Source organism: Chlorocebus sabaeus, chromosome 14 (genome assembly GCF_047675955.1).
Source record: "Chlorocebus sabaeus isolate Y175 chromosome 14, mChlSab1.0.hap1, whole genome shotgun sequence".
NCBI lineage: Eukaryota > Metazoa > Chordata > Mammalia > Primates > Cercopithecidae > Chlorocebus > Chlorocebus sabaeus.
This window is the reverse complement of record NC_132917.1, coordinates 74185238-74200681: the sequence shown is the minus strand read 5'-3', so window position 1 is coordinate 74200681 and position 15444 is coordinate 74185238. Positions and strand designations below refer to the sequence as shown.

General features: G+C 49.7%; 2 protein-coding genes across 11 annotated transcripts in view; both read left to right on the top strand.

The window, feature by feature from the left end:
* DCTN1 (dynactin subunit 1) overlaps nt 1-8578 on the top strand; it is a 31121-nt gene extending 22543 nt beyond the window's left edge. For 5 of the 9 annotated variants that reach the window (XM_007970171.3, XM_007970174.3, XM_007970176.3 and 2 more), the window contains 19 exons: nt 262-453; nt 539-655; nt 874-1026; nt 1618-1778; nt 1886-2054; nt 2335-2403; nt 2647-2709; nt 2822-2971; nt 3133-3294; nt 3378-3509; nt 3734-3859; nt 4096-4238; nt 4513-4679; nt 6112-6126; nt 6315-6448; nt 6565-6748; nt 7013-7092; nt 7595-7684; nt 8098-8578. In XM_007970171.3, the coding sequence (XP_007968362.3) occupies nt 262-453; nt 539-655; nt 874-1026; nt 1618-1778; nt 1886-2054; nt 2335-2403; nt 2647-2709; nt 2822-2971; nt 3133-3294; nt 3378-3509; nt 3734-3859; nt 4096-4238; nt 4513-4679; nt 6112-6126; nt 6315-6448; nt 6565-6748; nt 7013-7092; nt 7595-7684; nt 8098-8235 (2445 nt within the window). In that variant the 3' untranslated portion in view covers nt 8236-8578. The remainder of the gene's footprint in view (nt 1-261; nt 454-538; nt 656-873; nt 1027-1617; nt 1779-1885; nt 2055-2334; nt 2404-2646; nt 2710-2821; nt 2972-3132; nt 3295-3377; nt 3510-3733; nt 3860-4095; nt 4239-4512; nt 4680-6111; nt 6127-6314; nt 6449-6564; nt 6749-7012; nt 7093-7594; nt 7685-8097) is intronic. The other 4 variants (XM_007970172.3, XM_007970178.3, XM_007970180.3 and 1 more) reach the window with 1 other exon arrangement.
* A 109-nt stretch (nt 8579-8687) lies between these two features.
* SLC4A5 (solute carrier family 4 member 5) overlaps nt 8688-15444 on the top strand; it is a 143093-nt gene continuing 136336 nt past the window's right edge. For both annotated transcript variants that reach the window (XM_073023088.1, XM_073023087.1), the window contains exon 1: nt 8688-10921. The gene's annotated coding sequence lies outside the window, so the exon portion shown is untranslated. The remainder of the gene's footprint in view (nt 10922-15444) is intronic.

Here is a 15444-nt window from a genome sequence, read left to right as displayed (position 1 = left end):
CAACCTCCGCCTCCCAGGTTCAAGTGATTCTCCTGCCTCAGCCTCCCGAGTAGCTGGTACTACAGTTACGCGCCACCACACCCAGCTAATTTTTGTATTTTTAGTAGAGATGGGGTTTCACCATGTTGGCCAGCATAGTCTCGATCTCGACCTCATGATCAGCCCGCTTCGGCCTCCCAAAGTGCTGGGATTACAGGTGTGAGCCACTGCGCCCAGCCAACCCTGCCTTTCTTTTGCCCCAACTGTGGTGTGGTGTCCTAGGAAGCGATGAATGAGATGAACGACGAGCTGCAGGAGAATGCACGTGAGACAGAACTGGAGCTGCGGGAGCAGCTGGACATGGCGGGCGCGCGGGTTCGTGAGGCCCAGAAGCGTGTGGAGGCAGCCCAGGAGACGGTTGCAGACTACCAGCAGACCATTAAGAAGTACCGCCAGCTGACCGCCCATCTTCAGGTGCATGCCTACTGCTTGCTGTCTGCCCACCATCACCCCAGGGCTTCCTTAAGACCCAGGTGTGCTTCATTGTCTCTCCTTCTAGGATGTGAATCGGGAACTGACAAACCAACAGGAAGCATCTGTGGAGAGACAACAGCAGCCACCTCCGGAGACCTTTGACTTCAAAATCAAGTTTGCTGAGACTAAGGCCCATGCCAAGGTCAGGAAAGTGGGTGGGTCTGAGGGAGCCCTGCCTGGGTTGAACTGGTATGGGGTTCTGGGCTTCAGATTCCTGGGGGAAGGGGTGCTTTGTGTAGTGGTTTGGAAGACTCTGGCCTGAGCTTGCCCTAGAAGCAAGGCATCTCCTGGAGCAAGGCATAGGATTTCTGGGGCTCTTTCAACTCTGGCTAAGAGTCTTCCTCTCTATTCACCTCACAGGCAATTGAGATGGAATTGAGGCAGATGGAGGTGGCCCAGGCCAACCGACACATGTCCCTGCTGACAGCCTTCATGCCTGACAGCTTCCTTCGGCCAGGTGGGGACCATGACTGCGTTCTGGTGCTGCTACTCATGCCTCGTCTCATTTGCAAGGTACAGCCAATCAATCACATGTTCCACAGAAATCTAATGAACTTGCCATGAACCAGGCATTGAAGATGCTGAGTGAAGACAACAGAGTCTCTGCCCACAAAGAGTTTATGGTGTAGTGGAGGAACACAGCAAAGTCACTGATGAATATATATTACAAATGGTTTGCTTTCAAGAAGAGATAGGTTCTGTGAGAGAGCACAATTGGAGATTTAGAGGCGAACAGGGTGTGACTGAGGGAATAACATTGTCTGAGGGCCACGAGCTGCCTGGGGGTTAACGTTGGGGGTGATTGGCAGGATAGCATTCTAGGTGGAGAGATAGCAGGAGTGGCAGCTTGAAGTTAGGAAAGACCTTGGTTCCACCGGTCCCACTACCCTTTCGTTTTTACATCCTGACTCCTCACAACCTCCAGTAATCACATCACTACCCTTTCCTCATGCGAGATTCCCCACCCAGGTAAGAGCTATTTCTGCTTTCTCTCCCATGTGTGTCCATGCTCCCCACATAGTTAAGTTCTGAGTACTGTATTCCTGAGTCTGTGTTCTCCATCCTCTGCTCTGAGGCCCAGGTTCCTGGTGTTTTTTCCCACAGGCAGAGCTGATCCGGAAGCAGGCCCAGGAGAAGTTTGAACTAAGTGAGAACTGTTCAGAGCGGCCTGGGCTGCGAGGAGCTGCTGGGGAACAACTCAGCTTTGCTGCTGGACTGGTGTACTCGCTGAGCCTACTGCAGGCCACACTACACCGCTATGAGCAGTAAGTGACTCCTCACTCCCTCACCCCAGGGTCAGGGGTCCAGAATTGGCCAGAACTGAGATTGCCTGTCAGACTCTAGCCTCACAGCGCTCTTCTCTGGTCTCTAGTGCCCTCTCTCAGTGCAGTGTGGATGTGTATAAGAAAGTGGGCAGCCTCTACCCTGAGATGAGTGCCCATGAGCGTTCATTGGATTTCCTCATTGAACTGCTGCACAAGGATCAGCTGGATGAGACTGTCAATGTGGAGCCTCTCACCAAGGCCATCAAGTACTATCAGGTGTGGGGCGAGAATTCGGGCTTGGGGCAGGAGGCAGGGAAGCTTTCACTTGATGAGGGCTCTTACTAATATTATCAAGGTTGTATGTCCCATGCTCGCTGCTTGAGGCCTGGTTGGCTCTTAGATGATCTCTCCATGTGATGCAGCTGCTTGAGGGCTTTGGATTCTCTTGTACCTCCAGAGACCCAAGATGACCAGGGCTCAAACTACAGTTTGGGAAGAACTCCCCACCCCCTCCAGGGCCTAAAAGTTGTCTGTTTCTTTTGTTATCTCTCTTCAGCATCTGTACAGCATCCACCTTGCCGAACAGCCTGAGGACTGTACTATGCAGCTGGCTGACCACATTAAGGTGAAGTGTCTGGGCCAGTGATTGAGCCCCCGTGGAGATCAGCAATGGAGGGCGTCAGGTCAAGAGATCAGGCGCCCAAGAAGTATCACATAAGACTAGGGCAGAGTTACCAAAGCCATATCAGGGAAACTAGAGGACTACTTATGTATGGGGGTCAGCAGAGGATGAGGACTTCTTAGAGATGTCGATAAGGCAACAGGGCTCCTGCTGGGGGCTGATGATTGCATGCATCTGTCCTTACAGTTCACGCAAAGTGCTCTGGACTGCATGAGTGTGGAGGTAGGACGGCTGCGTGCCTTCTTGCAGGTGAGAGCATTTCTAGATCTCTGTGAGCTCCTCTTCTTTCTTAGTCCTCACTTCCTTACTCCCAGCCTTAATGCTAACTTGGTTCTCCATCTATTTTCTTTTTCCTGAGTAGGGTGGGCAGGAGGCTACAGATATTGCCCTTCTGCTCCGGGATCTGGAAACTTCGTGCAGTGACATCCGCCAGTTCTGCAAGAAGATCCGAAGGCGAATGCCAGGGACAGATGCTCCTGGGATTCCAGCTGCACTGGCCTTTGGACCACAGGTTTAGGGCTGCAACTGGGGAAGGAAGGAAACTGAGTAGAAACAGGAGGGGCACAGCACTTAAAGATCTGGATCTGGTTAGGGGACAAAAATGGTTTTGGGGTAGCTGGAAACTGTGGTACTGAACGCAGGGTTGACTCCTGACTCTGGCCCGTCACACAGGTATCTGACACGCTCCTAGACTGCAGGAAACACTTGACGTGGGTCGTGGCTGTGCTGCAGGAGGTGGCAGCTGCTGCTGCCCAGCTCATTGCCCCACTGGCGGAGAATGAGGGGCTACCTGTGGCTGCCCTGGAGGAACTGGCTTTCAAAGCAAGCGAGCAGGTGGGCCTGAATGGCTGGGCAGAAGGTGTAGGGAGAGTCAGTGACCAGTGTGGGGCTTTCACTTCTGCCCTTGGTTCCTACAGATCTATGGGACCCCTTCCAGCAGCCCCTATGAGTGTCTGCGCCAGTCATGCAACATCCTCATCAGTACTATGAACAAGCTGGCCACAGCCATGCAGGAGGGGGAGTATGATGCAGAGCGGCCCCCCAGCAAGGTGGGTGGAGATTTCCTTGGAGAAGTTGCAGAGGCCTGTAGGAGTAAGACTTGCAGAGCTACTGCTAGTTGTGGGAGGACAGGGAGACAGGAGGAAGACATCTGGAGAGCACCATCCTGCCTAGAAGGCAGGGTTTCCCTGTAACTGGATCTCTCTGAAAGGAGCACGTTGATGATCTCTTCTCTCCACCCTCACTTTCTCACCCGCCACCGACCATTCCTTAGCCTCCACCAGTTGAGTTGCGGGCTGCCGCCCTTCGTGCAGAGATCACAGATGCTGAAGGACTGGGTTTGAAGCTTGAAGATCGAGAGACAGTGATTAAGGAGTTGAAGAAGTCACTCAAGATTAAGGTGAGGGTAGTGTAGGCTCAGGATCTGAGGGCCAGGAAGTTGGTAGGACCCTGGCAAGCAGTGAATGTTGGGGATCCGGGACTAAAACAGCTTGGGAGTTAAGGGGAGAAGTGGGGCCTGCAATCAATGGGAGCTCTAGTGAACCCTCAGGGAGCCTCCTATCTCATGGTCTAGCCCCCAGTTTCCAGGGACTGTGGGGAGGATGTTAGGGATCTAGAAGTTCTGTCCTTGTCCAGGGAGAGGAGCTAAGTGAGGCCAATGTGCGGCTGAGCCTCCTGGAGAAGAAGTTGGACAGTGCTGCCAAGGATGCAGATGAGCGTATCGAGAAAGTCCAGACTCGGCTGGAGGAGACCCAGGCACTGCTGCGGAAGAAGGAGAAGTCAGGCACTTTCCCTGGGGCCTTGCTTCCTCTAATCCTCCCTACTGCTGGAGCTCTCTGCCTCCTAACCCATACCCCTACTCAGGTTCTCTTATAGTGAGACTCCCCATTTTCTTTACCCACTGCCAACCCCATTGCATCACCCTAGCCTCAGCCTGTGCTGCTCTGCCCTGGCTGCTCACTAGCATGGCTATTCCAAGGACCTCTCAGGACTGAATAGTCAAGGGGTGCTTTGGAGAAGGGACACTGCCAAAGCCCAGATTCTCTTTCACAGAGATTTTGAGGAGACAATGGATGCACTCCAGGCTGACATCGACCAGCTGGAGGCAGAGAAGACAGAACTAAAGCAACGGCTGAACAGCCAGTCTAAGCGCACAATTGAGGGGCTCCGGAGCCCTCCTCCTTCAGGCATTGCTACTCTGGTCTCTGGCATTGCTGGTGGTGAGTACGGTGGAATAGGCAGCAGTAGCACAGAGGAGATTGTCCTCTCTCCTGTCCTTGGCCTCAGTTTGACCTCTGCCCCCGCCCTCCTTTAGCCCCAGGATATTCAGCCAGGAATATGCTTGCGCAGTTTCACTCTGTGCCAGTTTTCACCAAGTTTTCCCTTTCCCTGAAGATATGTGCTGAGTTCTCTGGGCAAAGGAGGGCTTTACTAAATTGTTAATGAGGCTCAGAATAATCATGACAGTTGGTCTCTAGTAGGTGTCCTTTCTGGCTCTGTAATCTGACCTTTCTGCTCAGCCCTATATCCCAGAGGGCTGTCAGCCATCAGCAGGCTGGGCTGACTCTCCTGGGGCATCCGGCCCTGCCTAATACCTGCTCTTGATTGCTTCTCTGCTTGGGCGCTGTGTTTTCTCACTGAGTTCATGGGGCTTCATTCTATGATGTGGCCATATCTTCCACTGCTGAATTATCCCAGTTTCACTTGGGGCTTGTGTTTTGACCTTTGCCTAGTTACTCAGTATAATCAGGGCTCCTCACCTAGAGTTTTTCTGGTTACCAGTTTCAGCCTCCCCAGTTTCCTGGCTCAGGAGGTGGCTGCTGCTGTCTTTGTTCTCCTCTGCCCTATAGTTTTTGTTTGCTCTCCAGTTTCCCACTTACCCTCCAGAAGACAGGCTCTTTGCCCTGGAATTAAACCCTTAGGGCCTCCAGACTTTCCCAGCTGCTCCCGTGTCTTGTCAGCTGACCTTATCTACATACAGTCTTCGACAAAGACTCTGTCACTGACACCCCTTGATCTTGCGAGGTGACCAAGTACCTTCTTGACTTTAGGCTGTTGTGGTACAGGCAGCTCTGTGTTCTTTGGAGAGAGTTTCCAGAGTTACTACTTTGTGTTGTTTTTAGCACTCTTGAAACAAACATTAGCACTCTTTAAACAAACGTGGTTCTGAATTTATGAAACTTCCCACCAAAAAAGAAGGTGTTTTCCTCAGAGCAGTGGAGAATCCTGAGGAGCAAGGGAGTGTGTTTGCTTCCCCAACTTAAGCTTTGCTGCTGGTGAGCACTAAGGGTGCAGACATATTGGGGTCTCTGGAGCGTTCTCCATGCCCTTCTTGGAGATGGCGTCTGAGGCAGGGAGGCAGGAACAGCCTCGTGTTCCAAGTGCTTTGTGCAGTGCACACTCCCTTTGCCACTGTTCTTCACACGTACCCTGTCTTATGGCCTCACTCCTGTTTGGTGTCTTTCTTTCACGCAAATCTGCTTGTCCACAAAGATAGGTGGCAGAGGGTCTTGTTAGAGAAAGTATGATGATTAGGAAAAGGGTTTTCCTGCAGGTTGTGTCCAGGATCCTCTGGTGTGTCCCCCTAACCTGCAAATCACCTAACTTCTCTCTCCTCTTTTCCTGCTCCCCCATGGGCTATCCCGAGCACAGAAGAACAACAGCGAGGTAGAGACCCACTCAGGCTGGGGGTTACCAGGGCTGGTGGGAAATGGAGCTAAGGGAGCAGGGTGAGGGGAGAGGCAGGACTGGAGGTGGGTGATGGGGGGATGCGGAAAGCAGGGAAGAGCAGGAACGGAGCCCAGTGTTCAACCCTCTCCACTTGGGGCTGATGACATTTGTTATGGTCCCCACAGGAGCTGTCCCTGGACAGGCTCCAGGGTCTGTGCCAGGCCCAGGGCTGGTGAAGGACTCACCACTGCTGCTTCAGCAGATCTCTGCCATGAGGCTGCACATCTCCCAGCTCCAGCATGAGAATAACATCCTCAAGGTGAGGGAGCCACGGGGAGGACTGGGATGGGGGATGGAGCATATTCGCCCCATTGATGATAGATGGCAGGGGCCTCCTAGCACCTCTTACCACTACCCTTCTTTTTTCATCCACAGGGAGCCCAGATGAAGGCATCCTTGGCATCCCTGCCCCCTCTGCATGTTGCAAAGCTATCCCATGAGGGCCCTGGCAGTGAGTTGCCAGCTGGAGCGCTGTATCGTAAGACCAGCCAGCTGCTGGAGACGTTGAATCAGTTGAGCACACACACACATGTTGTAGACATCACTCGCACTAGCCCTGGTATGTACTTGCCAACCCCCAAGATGAATAAAACCACCCCCTCTACTTGGCCCAGGGATTTAGGCCCTGCTCAGGTGGTGCCCCTACCACAGAAGCTCTTCCCAGCAGTGTTCTTTGGCTTCACTGTTCAGTTTTCTTGATTCACCCACTCTCTCTCAAGTACTTGTTCTGTTAGAGAATCTCATACCTGCACCCCTAACCCTTAATCCAGTACAACTGCCTGCCTGCGCCTTGGTGGGCCTCACCAGCTTTCTCTCCCCACAGCTACCAAGAGTCCATCAGCCCAACTTATGGAGCAAGTGGCTCAGCTTAAGTCCCTGAGTGACACCATTGAGAAGCTCAAGGTCAGCTCAGACTTTGCCCTGCAGAGCTCACTTCACAGTGGAGCCAGGCACTTCTGGAGTTCCTCTGAGCCTGGCCCTATGCTAGACAGCAATTGGGGAGGAGGTGGAAGGGAAGGCAGGGTTCTTGCCTTGGAAGCTCACTGTCTCAGTGCAAACAGAAGACAGATTCTCATAACAAAATGGATTAGCTAGGATAATCTTTAGCGTGACTGGTTCAGGCTTTAGATTCCATGAGAGCTGAGATCATTGTGGGGTAGAATGGTTGGGCGTGGCTTCCCAAGGGCGGTAGTATGTGAGTTGGACCTTACAGGATGAAGACTTGTAAAGTAAGGAGGAGTGTTGGGGAGGGGGGATGGGGTTGGAGATGAGAGCAAAAGTATGGTTATACAGAGGACTAAGTTCCTGCCCCCTTGGTATTAGTGTCTCTGTGAAACCAGGCGGTCTTGTGCTAGCCTGTGGGGGTCCCCTAAATGAACCCTTGTCTTTCTCTCCCCTTCCCTAGGATGAGGTCCTCAAGGAGACAGTATCTCAGCGCCCTGGAGCCACAGTACCCACTGACTTTGCCACCTTCCCTTCATCAGCCTTCCTCAGGGTGAGGGGGAGATGGGGTGGAGGACGGGACAATGTGGAGAAGCTCAGGTGGGCCCCCCTCTCCTCCAGAATTGGAAGAGGCCTTTGGAGTCTCAGGTCTAACAACTGCATACCGTGGGTTATCTGGCCAAATCTTACTTACAAGTAACTCAGAAGTGCTTATGATGCTTTGAAATTCCAATATTTTAGCACCTAAACACTTTGTGACTTTTGACACCAGGAGAGGCTCAAAACTCCCTTGTCAGATTATGTATCCCTATTCTAATTTGAAAAATGTGGTCACCAAAGCCCAGGATCTCAGAAGCCCCAGCCACCTAGGAGCTGCCTTGGTCTCAGTGCTCAGGGACCCCTTCAGTGGCCTACAGCTCAAGTGAGCCCCTGACCTGGAGTCTTTTTCTCCTCATCAACCACCAGGCCAAGGAGGAGCAGCAGGATGACACAGTCTACATGGGCAAAGTGACCTTCTCCTGTGCGGCTGGTCTTGGACAGCGACACCGGCTGGTGCTGACCCAGGAGCAGCTGCACCAGCTTCACAGTCGCCTCATCTCCTAAGCACTCCTTTCCCCTGCTGTCCCCTTCGACCCTCAGCCCTCTGGTGCCGCTCTGCCCGATGCACAGCCACCTCAGCCAGCCCCCAGGTAGAAACATGTGGGTTAAGCTCTTCCTGCCCCATTCAGCTTCACTCCCACCCTTTCAACATCCTGCCCCTTCACCTTGACCTGGGTTCCCCCACTCCCATTCCCTGGCCTCTGCCATAATTTGCTGTTCAATTGCTCCCTCCTTCCTGAGGGGCCTCAGGGCATGTGGGGGGTAGGCTGAGACCCCACCACCAAAGGTTGAGTGAGGTCCTCTTGATTGAGGACTTCACCCCTTGATTAAAGCAACTTCTGCTTCAGTGGTTCCTGTGTGGTGTTGAGAATGGGACTTGGGCCATTCAGCTCAGAGCAGGAAGGGAGGAGAAGTGATGCTGAGGAAGCTTTGGCTGTATCAAATTTGAGGGCTCCTCTTTGTAGTGACCAGCAGAATGCTGTTTCTAAAATTCATGTGCAGTAAGTTACTCTAAGCAAGGAGGAAAGGGCTAGACTTAGGACTAGGTACCTAAGTTCATTTACGGAGTTAGGAGGGCTGGGAGGGTGTAGCCTTTGCCAACTCTGCCTCTGCTTCCTGTAGCTTCCACTGCTCTTTATTCCAGTTTTTGGAGCCAGAGTAATGATATGATCACCACCCCAGCCAATTTTCTGATGCACTGGCCAGAGTCTTCCCGTAAGACCTGGGGCCTCTCAGAGGAAACATTTACTAAATAAGGGGAAACTAAAGTGGCAGACTAGTAAAGGATAGAAGGTACAAAAGTTACTCCCAAACCCACTACAAATTAGAATCACCTGGGGAGTTTCTTTTAAAATGTAAGAGATTTCTGGTTCTTGACTCAGACCTGCTGAAAACACTTCCAGAGTTGGGACTCATTAGGCTGGTAAACAGCACCCCAGCATTGTAGATATTAGCCCCAGTTTAGATTAGTTGGCTAGCTCCTTTATACTCTCTTTTTTCCCCACTTGGGGAGAGAAGTCCAGTCCAGACTCCCAAAAGGCTCTGATCTAGATGCAGAAAGAGACCCTTGGCCCTGCAGAGTGCCAGACCTGAATTAGGCCAGACCCTTTGCTTGTGTGCTTTCTGTCTCGAAGGGAAGGGCAAACAGGAGGACGGTTGCTCCAAGGTGGGCGTCCAGGGGCTGTGTTCTCAACGAGTATACTGTCTGCGAGGTCAGCGGGTTATGGTATTTGAATGCCTGCTCTGTACCTTGGCTCTTCTCACCTGGGATTCTGAGAGAAAGTGATTTGATCACCTTTCCTCAATATTCTCAATGATGGTACACAACCAGTATCATTTTAGATGTATAGGATATATTGCATTACATAATAAGAGATTAATTCTCACAGAACTGGTTGAGAAGGGTTATTGTGTCTTAAACCAGAGAGTCTTCACCTCACGTCTCCAAATTGGGCTCTGCTAGAGCTAAGGAAATCAAAGACCACACTGTCCTTTCCTTGGGTTTGGATTCTACCCAAGCTGCTGACCTACCTTCTGATTGGTGTGGTTAAGACACTGAGGCCAAGCAACTTCTGGTGGCACTTTGAAAGGAGAACAGGGCTTTTTGTTCCATCCTTTTCCCTTGGTGGCAGTTTCTCACTACTTAAACTACTGCTCTCTTGAATGCCGAATTCATTCACCCAATTATTTGTTGGCTATCTCCTTGTGAGTGCCCCACAGGTATCTTAAGAGTCAGCGTGTCCAAAACTGAAATCATCTCTTCTGTGTCCTACATGTGACAAGCCACAAACCTGGATATCCTTGACTCCTTTTTTGATCTCCTTAGCTAATTTAGTTATCCAGTTCTGTTCAGTTTGTCCTTCATTACTATCTCTCAAATTTGTCCACTTTTTTACATCCACGAGGTTTGTCTATAAATAACTTCTTGCCCTGGGCACTTCAGCAGTTTTTAAACTGGTTACCCTACCTCCATTGCCTCTCTTCAACCAGTTCTACACATTGATATGAGGGACCTTTCCAAAATGCATACTGGGCCAGTTTAAATGTCACTACCCAGTTTAAATCCTGAAATGATTTCTTCAACTAGATTTAAAATTTACATAAGATCCGAAATGGTTCCTTTATGTGTCTAGATTTTAAAATTTAAATTCACTAGAATGGGCCATGAGACCATCAATGATTTGGGTCCTGTCCACCTCTCCAGCCTCTCCCCCCATGCCAGGTGGTTCAGCTTTAGTGAACTCCTGCAGTTTCCTTGCCACCCTGTGGTCTCTCAGGCCTCTTCCCACCACCCAGAATGCCATCTACCTCCTTCCCTCCACTGTACCTTCCTGCCCCCGCCCCATCCCCATTCCTCAGCTGACATCTTGTCAATTTATTAAGATAGCTCTGGCATTGCCACCTCAGTAAATCTCCAATCCCTGTGACCTGTTAGGTGCTGCTCTTCTGGAGGCAGCAAAAGATAATAGACCTTTTTTTCAGATGTGCTTGGATTTAGTTGCTTTGTGACTTTGGCAAGGTTTCTAATCTCTGATCTGTTTTCTTACCTGCAGAATGGAAAAATTATATCTTACAGGGTTGTTATGAAGGTGAAATGAGATAGTGCGTGCAAGCATCAAGCACTGTGCTGGCACACAGTAGGCTTGCTTCTCTTCTCCAGTACGTGCTCCTACTACGCTACTTTATGCCAGTAAGCATCTATTTCTATTTTAAGTGTAGTTAACTCCTCTCCCGCTTTAGACAGGAGTTCCTTTAGGGTGTCTTCCATCTCTGCATCCCACCAAATACAAGTAAAGGGCACGTATTTGAGGAGGAGGAAGATGAGGTGTTTTGTTTTTGTTTTTGTTTTTGTTTTGTTTTTGGGACAGAGTCTTACTCTGTTGCCCAGGCTGGAGTGCAGTGGCACGATCTTGGCTCACTGCAATCTCCACCTCCCGGGTTCAAGGGATTCTTCTGCCTCAGTCTCCTGAGTAGTTGGGATTATAGACATCTGCCACCATGCCCAGCTAATGTTTGTATTTTTAGTAGAGAGAGGGTTTCACCATGTTGGCCAGGCTGGTCTCGAACTCCTCACCTCAAGGGATCCACCCACCTCGGCCTCCCAAAGTGCTGGGATTATAGGCATGAGCCACTGTGCCTGGCCAGAAGATGAGTTTTATTTTGGACGTGAGTTTGAGGTGCCTGTGAGAATGTACAAGCAGAGATGTCCATTTGGCAGTTGGAACCTGCTGGGTCTGGAGCTCAGCAGAAATGTCCAGATTGAAGATAAAGTCTGGGGAGTGAGTTGGGAACGTGTCAATGGTGGTCAAAGGCATGGTTTGGGTGAGGTTACTGTCTGTATTCAAATTACTTAGAAAACCGAATCTTAGGCAAAGCTAGTGTTAGCACTTTATTGGAGGGTGAAGTCTCAGAGCAGTGAGAGTGAGGGAAAGGAGGAAAAGAAAATCAAAGGTTAGTGTTAGTGAGTTGGCTCCTGCCTCACAAAGACAGCTGGTCACTTTCCCATGTTGGATGTCTCTGGATAGGCTACACAGAAACACCATGACTGGCTGGAACATTGTATTTGGATTGATGGAGGGGTGGAGGGGAAATTCACCTGCTCTGCTTCCTGCCCCTGCTTTACTGCCCAAAGTTTGCCATGGAGCCAGTGTTAGCTCCCCACTTTCTTGCTGGGATGATATTTCTTGGCCACTGGGAAAGCCAGATCCCATGCCTTGTGGCATGGCATTTAATCTAAGTCCTGCAATGGCAAGGGGAACAGAATGTGGTCACCGGCCTGTGGGAGTTGGTCAGCACACAGCAAGCAGCTGGAGACCTGGGAGTCAGGTGAGGCTGAGAGAATCTGAAGCAGCAAGTTACCTCAAGAAAGTATACAGAGGGAAGGGAAGATAGAGCCCTGGGAAGCCCTGAGAGTTAAAGAGCCTGCAGCCTGAAGGGGCATCCACTGCAAGCAGAGGGCCCCGGTAGAAAGCATTGTCACAGAGCCAAAGGAGGAGAGAGATTGAGAAACTCAGAGGGCAATCAAGTTCTGGGAAGTGGCCATTGTGATTCAGAGATGCCTGATGAGCTGGCCAGAGCAGTCTCCATGGAATAGAGGAAACAAACTGGGTTGTGGTGGCTAGAAAGGGGAGACAGCAGCTCATGCTCACTGTGTGCCCTGGGTGGCATCCATTCATGGGGATTGTGGGAATGGATAGCCAGGCAGATAACCAGGGAATGATTTCTGGAAACTCGGATGTGATGGTAGCAGAGAGGCCTGGCGAGGTGCTCTGTGTACCAAGGATGGAGCATAGCATAGTAACAGCCACTTTTGATTCATCCAAAGCCAGAAATGCCAGTGTGACAGAACCAAGCAGACTGGCTGGCAGTTGGCAGGGACAGGATATGAACATTCTCAACTCTGTTCCCTGGGAGCTTCTCTCTTTTGGTGGGTTTTGGGAAGTTTCCTAGGGTTAATGTTACCTACCCCAGCATGGAGGCAGCTTTGTGAAATAAGAATAGGGCTTATATTCCATCTCTTCCACTATTGAGCTGTCTGAATGTGGGGAAGGTGCTTAACCTTTCAACTTCAGTTTCTCTATTTGTAATAGGCCAATAGCACCTTCCTCAGGTGATAATCTTAGGTAATCTTCAGGGAGAAAATTAAATGACATAACATGCTTGATACAGATGCTTAAAAAAGGATACCTGGGAGAGGCCGATACTAAACAAATGAAAAGGAAACAAAATAGAAGCAGTCACATTCCCAAGACGTACACTTGTGACACACATAACCATCTTTTGAGCCCCAAAGGATAGGTAGTCATGGCCAGGTGCGGTGGCTCACGCCTGTAATCCTAGCACTTTGGGAGGCCGAGGTGGGCGGATCACAAGGTCAAGAGATCAAGACCATCCTGGCCAACATGGTGAAACTGCGTCTCTACTAAAAATACAAAAATTAGCTGGGCGTTGTGGCACATGCCTATAGTCCCAGCTACTTGGGAGGCTGAGGCAGGAGAATCACTTGAACCCCAGGAGGCGGAGGTTGCAGTGAGCCGAGATCGCGCCACTGCGCTCCAGTCTGGCGACTGAGTGAGACTCTGCCTCAAAAAAAAAAAAAGGAAAAGAAGGATAGGTAGCCCTTTGTGCCCCAGCTTTCAGCTTGTTTCTGTGGGTGGCTACTGTCTTATTTTCTATCGTCCAGGCACTGTTTCCTCCTCGTTTTAGCAGGCCAAGGCTGAGAGAGAGAGTCTAAACATGGTGGCACCTCCCTCACTCCACTCCCACAATTTGAATTCACCTGCTTAGTTCACATTTTCAGTGCTCTACCTCAGTGGGGAGCAGGGGTGGGGCAATGCAAAGACCCAAATCTGCTGCTGGGTAATCCTAGGGAATGTACAAGGCCCCAGAGCTGAGTCTACCCTACACAGCCATGAGGCAAAAAGTGAATTAGGAACAGGTATGTTCTATAGCCTCGGTACTGTGGAAGTTTTACAGCACAGGTGACCTTGGCCCCTGTCAAGTAGGCCCAGGGCACCTGGAAAACACTTAAGTCTGAGGGTGAGTGGTCCCTCCTGCTTCTCTGTGGTTATTATTTCATGTAGCCAGCTCTTCTATGTGTATGGGTAGCATGACCATTCACCTAGCCTCCCTCCATCTCTATTATCTGTGCCACCCAAAACAGGTATTGCTACTCCCAGGGACAGAGGTCCTCAGAGGGGCAGCCTGGGGCGTTTGGCCTACATTCCTTTTCCAAAGGCTGGGGAGTTTGGATGTGGGAATTGGACTCTTCTTGCTCAAATAATGGGTGCCAGAGTAAATAGATGTCTCTCACCCTGTGTTTTGTTACTTTTTATTATGGAAAATTTTAACATACAAATGAGAGGAGAGTGTAATGACTTAGATGTACAATATATGTTCATTTCATGGTTCATCTTGTTTTGTCTATATCCCCTTTCCCATCTACTCCCAGAATGTTGTGAAGCAAATCTCAGACATCACCTTATTATTTCATCGAAAAGTATCTTAGTATCCCTGAAAGATACAGCTCTTCAAAAAAGAAAACTACAATACCGTTATCACACCTGAAAAGTTAATTCATCAACTATCCAGCATTCAAGTTATCTTGGTTGTCTTATAAACATTTTGTTTTGTTTTACAGTATGTTTATTTGAATGAGATTTAAGACAAAGACAATACACTACAAATAGATGTCTTTTGAGTCTGCTTCCCCTTATTTTCTCATTATTATACTAATATAGTGTTTGCTTTATATACATTCTTCTTAAGCTTCATTTTCACTGTGTCAGCAATTCAAATACATAACATTATCACCTTGATAATACAAATAACACAATATGGAGGAAGATTGAGAACACAGGCTCCCAGTACTTAGTCACTGGGATTATAGAGATTTTCCTTTTAGTATTTCTGTTTAAATTTAAAGATGTCCTGCCATGGCTGTGCGAGAATAGAGCTGTCTAGAATGGGAGTGCAATGGAAAAAAAAAAATGGACTCAAAATTAGGAAAACATGAAAAGATATAAGTCAAGGAGAGAGAATATATTTTGAAACTAAATAGAATTTCCTGGCCGGGTGTGGTGGCTCATGCCTGTAATCCCAACCCTTTGGAAGGCCGAGGTGGGTGGATCACAAGGCCAGGAGTTTAAGACCAGCCTGACCAACATGGTGAAACCCCATCTCTACTAAAAATACAAAAATTAGCCAGGCACGGTGTTGCACACCTGTAGTCCCAGTTACTCAGGAGGCTGAGGCAGGAGAATCACTTCAACCCAGAGGGTGGAGGTTGCAGTGAGCCGAGATCGTACCACTGCACTCCAGCCTGGGTTGCAGAGCAAGACTCCGTCTCAAAAACAAACAAACAAACAAAAAAAAACAGCAACAAAAAAAACCTATTTCCTTCATTCAGAGTGTAAGCATCCAAACAGGTGCTAAGGAGAGAAGTTGTATCTTATTTTTTCCTCAAATTGCCCTTATCAATTACCAAATAGGTAATGCCCATTGACCTAGAAAAGGGAGCTCTCTTCAAGCAGTGTATAAGAAAAAACAGGGCAGAGGGAAAGTAGTGAGAGGGTCACTTGCTTTGAGGTACTCCAGGTCAGGGGTCCCCAGTCCCTGGGCTGTGGACTGGTACTGGGTCCATGGCCTGTTAGGAACCTGGCCGCACAGCAGGAGGTGAACAACGGGCAAGGGAGCATTACCGCCTGAGCTCTG